The following is a 4,931-nucleotide window of genomic DNA, read 5'->3' as shown; positions in this document are numbered from 1 at the left end:
CATTCACTTCTTGGTGCATCACACTGACAGCTTCCTGTTGCTGACAATCATTTTTATCAAGTCATATCCATATTCAGTTCTGATTATGAAACCAAAGATGATGGATTATAAATTCAGTCTATGGTTTTAGGGTAAAAAAAGAACGTCATTGTGGAGGTTTTGATCATTTTTTAAAAGTAAGACACAAAACATCTTGCTGACAGCTGTATTACAAAAAAATATATATAAAAAAGAAAAAACTTGCTCTAAATGAAATCTGCATTTGGCCAGTTTAAGATTTAAAATTTAATTCAAGCAGCACTAATAGGTTGTGGTTAGCATGGACCTTCTGGTCAGTGAGAGGGAAAAAAAGATCATAACTGGTTTGCATGTTCTACTGCACAGAAATAATCAGATTTATCCAAGTGATGGACTATGCTAAACAGTTGTGTCACACAGGTATAGTAGGTATAGTATGTTGGTTGGATGTTGAATGCATAGGCTACTTTTATGCTGCTGACTGATAGAGGGAATAAAGTAAAACTTGGATCTGCATATTCAAAACAAAAAAAACATGAAATATATCTTATATCAGAACCTATTTATTAGGTATATGGACAGATTGTTGTCCAATCTGACATTTTATGAGTCTACAAACACATTTTTGTCTTACCTGTTTCAGAATCTGTGCAGCCATGTGGTGACTACAATCAAAGATGATGCGAAACTCCCGACTTCTCTTCATTTCTTTCAGAAGAGGTCTTGTATCCTGCGTGTCAAGAGGAAGCTGGCGAATCTTTAATCGTATGTTGTATCTTGATGGGGCCATTATCAGCTCCTGCAGCCTTATTAGACCTTGTAAGAAACAGTAAAAAAAAAAACAAAGACAAAGTCATACGCATCTAAAATGTTTGTAGATTAGAGGTAGCTTCATTGTGCAAAGCAAAGTATGGTCCATTCACCTGTGCTGTCATCATATACAACAGTGGCTGTTTTCCATTTGAGAAACTGTACAAGGTCCAAAATAGCATAGCTTAACGAAGAATAATCCGGGTATAAATTGGCATAAAAGGTGTCCCTGTTGTCCATGGGGTGATGTTTCCACCGCACCTGGATGTGCGGCACTTCAAGTGCATTGCAGATGGACTGCACAGCATTTGATGAGGAGCTATGTGAAGGCCCAAATATTGCAACCACACCTAAAGACAGCTGGTCACAAGCTAAAGAAGAGTAAGAGACAAGAATTCATATGGTCTACATGAGTACAGACTGTAAAAAATAAATACAAATACAAGATGATTAGATTTAAACAYTGACCCCTAATTTACACTAGATGCGGTTCCGCTCCGGTCCTGTCTGATCTCTGCAGCAAATAGAAACCATTATAATCAATAAGAGTATTTACACTAACTCTGCATGGCGGCGCAGGATGACGGTGAGCAGATGGCGATCTGATAAAATTAGATTTGATCCTAATTTTGCCGGATGCCGGAGCTGTGCCGGAGTCAAACTTCAAAGACCACGTTGGACCAACAGGAAAAAAAATCAAGCACAACATCCGTATTTTCAAAAATAATTCACCAAAGGTGGACAAATTTTGTTGAAAGCCCAGCTACATTAATAAATATGTGGGTATATTCATACACAAATGCTGTCAAAATATATCACTCTGTTTGGGAAGCAGATGGCAACGTGTAGCATGCAGAATATGCATACACACATAATACGTGTGGATTTTATTTTGAAATCAGAAGTTTTAAAATTGTGACAGTGATACAGTTTCAACTTTGGAGTCCGTCTTCCACAGAATGAATTATTTTGCTCTGACCTCTACATGTATCACCGGATTTATCGTGTGACCTCACATTTTCTGCACACGCTTTTCGGACCTCCTCTGTACTTCGCACTGGAGCGGACCAGATACTGTATGAACTGGGGTGCAAATGAACGGCGGCGACCAGTGCAGCGCAGCGGAGAGGAACCACATGTAGTGTAAATTAGGGGGTTAGGTTCCACGATTAACTCAGACRTATCAGAACACAGTGAGAGGACAAATGTTTGAATAAACACAAAGTCGCTCACCTTTTCTTGATGCTTCAAAGCTGTCATAGATATTAATCCTCTGTATGTCATATGTTAATGTTGTGTTGGGCAACAAAGTCCTGTTTCTGTTAATATTGTTCACAGCAAATTTAAAGGCAAGCTCCTCAGCACTGACGAGTGAAACAGGTCCATCTGTTTGTTCAAAAATCCCACCTAAAACACAAAAACAAACAAAAAAAATAARTATGGAGCAATGAGATTTGGTATCAAATATGAGGCAAGCTAAATGAGACACACAAGTATACTTTTTGATAACTAAGCAGACAAAAACTGGTATGACGCATGTGCGCTCCGGAGTAGCAATAAAAGCAGCAGCGAACGTTACACAAAATATAAAATTTACTCAGCAAACATGCTTTTCATTTTCAGGGAAGACTGAAAAAAATATATCAGCTTTGAAGTCTGAAACCATAATGGATTTAAGACATGAGTGCGTGTTTATGCTTGTGTGTCTGCTCCATCAGGACAGGATATCTTAGGCTCTTGTCTCTCCATTAAGATATCCTTTCATTTCACCAGAATACCACGTCAGTAGAGCAGATAACTGGACTTGGGCTCCGTTTTTTTTTTTTTTTTTTTTTTACATATGATTCAAAGGAAAGTAGTCTTTCATTTTTCAGATGGCATGAAGCACTGCTCAAAATGTACAAAACATTTCTATACAAACATCAAAGGAAAGTATTTCTTCAGATGGTGGTGTGTCAGACCATCAGTTAGCACTTCATCTTGAAGTGCAGCGAGGAAAAAAAATCTTGCTTTCCTTCAATTTTTTTGTAAGATTTTTCTTCTGACTGGATCTCCAGATTAAGTAAAACAATCCAGAATACTGATGAAATGATACAGTATTTGGGTCACTTTCACATAAAAACCATTTGTTTAATTCAAAGCTAAAACTACAAAATATCACCATGTGCCATCTTTTTGATTTCTACAATGTTAAAGATATATTTTTACAATGTTAGCATAACCTTGATTACGTTATCTGAGTTAATAAACCTGTAGTGATATCCTTTTATATATTTATTTATAAATTATCCTTAAAGTGGAAATACACCTAAAACTGTAAACGAGTGCCAATAAGTACAAGGCACACACTCAAAGTCATTGAAATTTACTTTAAAACTAATAGAGCATACTTCAAAGAAAACGTCTGCTCAGTTTAACACTAAAATAGTCAGAGAACCACAATTGATGTGTAATTGGTAAGATAACAAAMGTAACATTTACTGTCAAATGTAAGACAGCAAAGTCCCCCTGTGGCTCGGCAACAGACTCTAAGAAGACAGTTTAGACAGCTTCTTAAAAGACGCTTGCAGGAACATCAGTTTACAGAGAGACTTGCTCCTCAACCTCCACTCTCATCATATTATCCATTCCTGCAACAAAGCAAAATGTCTCTGCCATCTTCTGTCACAAAACAGAAAAAAAGTAATAATAATCACTTTCATCAAAAGTTAGAAATGTCTGTATTTAAAGTTAAGTTTTATCCATCAATTCAGAGACAACCTTAAAACAACCTTCATTTTAAAGTTTCAGACCAAACACATAAAAACTAATTCTTCTGCCTGGTAACAATGTTTTAGTTGATAATAATTTACAGAAGCTGTGAATATCTTTTTGGAAATGGATTTTTTGACAAATCAGGACCGGATTTGGTCTTATATAAAACTAAATCCGTTCTTCGCTAGAATAAAGTACCAGTGACCTCACGCTGACAAAGTCATTTTCCATTAAGGCTGGTAGCTAAGTAAAATTTGATGTGTAAAACAGTCCCATTAACAAGGCTATTACAGGCATTATCTTGCTGGTATCTCTCATGGATACAGTATGTCACCAAATGAATGATTATGCCCACTTTGTTGGCAAACAGTGAAACCAGCAATAAAGTCATCAGTACAGTCAAATTACCTAAAATTTGGTGGGGTCTKGCAGCACACCTCAAGTGCTACAAGACCTTTGTTTAAAACTGTTGTCTTTGTCTGTTGAAGTTGTACATCTGAAGAAAWACTGAACAGATTTTAATGAAACACTCAGAAAGTTATCACTGGGTATACATCTACCATTGATTAGGGCCTAGCAGTGTCTTGCCTGCAGACACTCCTGCACTTTGCAGGTGCCAAGGAAGTGAACCCCAATCTTCACCCTGGAAGATGACCACATCCTCACTGGGCTAAAGCTAATCCCTTTAAAGGAGGAGTATTATGCAAAATCATTTTTTTAGCTTTATTTCATGATATAATATCATTCCCTCATCCAAAACACACCCAGAGTGTTGTTTTGGCTCATTCACATGTTGGAGAAATCCTATGGTAGCCATGTGGAACTGCATAAACACTTGCTGGTCCCAAGCTCCTCCCTGGAGCTCAGTCCCCAGCCGAGCTCCCACCGCACAGAGCACACCCCCCCTCCCCCACACAGCGCCACCAGACCTGGTTGAACTGCATGTCTGTTGAGCTTGTAATTCAAACTACTTCTCAGTCCAGTCCCTTCTGGTTAAAACCATGCCGTCATCAAGGAATTGTAATTTTGGATGCCAAGAAGACTGACATCTTACAACGCTCCTACTAAATGTTGTAAATGGCGTAACGCACTGCTATGAAGACATGCTGAAGTGGGAGTGTCAGAAATGTTCTTAAAGAAACAGAGGACAATTTCAAGGCATTTAGATGTGATGCAAAGTCCTATTTATTTTTGATATACAGCATTTTCATTATTAACTGAAGGTAACATAAGCTGCGTTTCGACTGCAAATGTGTGCAAAACATTGTCGATATTCTGTTAATGTAGAAAAAAAACAGTTTCGCAACTGCGGTGTTTCCATTAAAAGGAATCCCCGATTAGTTGTAACA

At 37.7% G+C, this 4,931-nt stretch overlaps 1 protein-coding gene across 1 annotated transcript in view; it reads right to left on the bottom strand.

The window, feature by feature from the left end:
• Positions 1 to 652: 652 nt before the first annotated feature.
• Positions 653 to 4,931, bottom strand: part of LOC106526623 (glutamate receptor ionotropic, kainate 3) — a gene marked incomplete at its 3' end in the record, with an annotated part of 68,010 nt that continues 63,731 nt past the window's right edge. The window contains 3 exon segments of the mRNA XM_014021262.1: positions 653 to 834; positions 942 to 1,199; positions 2,062 to 2,235. Coding sequence (XP_013876716.1) covers positions 653 to 834; positions 942 to 1,199; positions 2,062 to 2,235 — 614 coding nt within the window.

This window comes from Austrofundulus limnaeus, unplaced genomic scaffold (genome assembly GCF_001266775.1).
Source record: "Austrofundulus limnaeus strain Quisiro unplaced genomic scaffold, Austrofundulus_limnaeus-1.0 Scaffold284, whole genome shotgun sequence".
Classification (NCBI taxonomy): domain Eukaryota; kingdom Metazoa; phylum Chordata; class Actinopteri; order Cyprinodontiformes; family Rivulidae; genus Austrofundulus; species Austrofundulus limnaeus.
The sequence above is the reverse complement of the archived record's forward strand: the minus strand, read 5'-3'. Positions and strand labels throughout refer to the sequence as shown.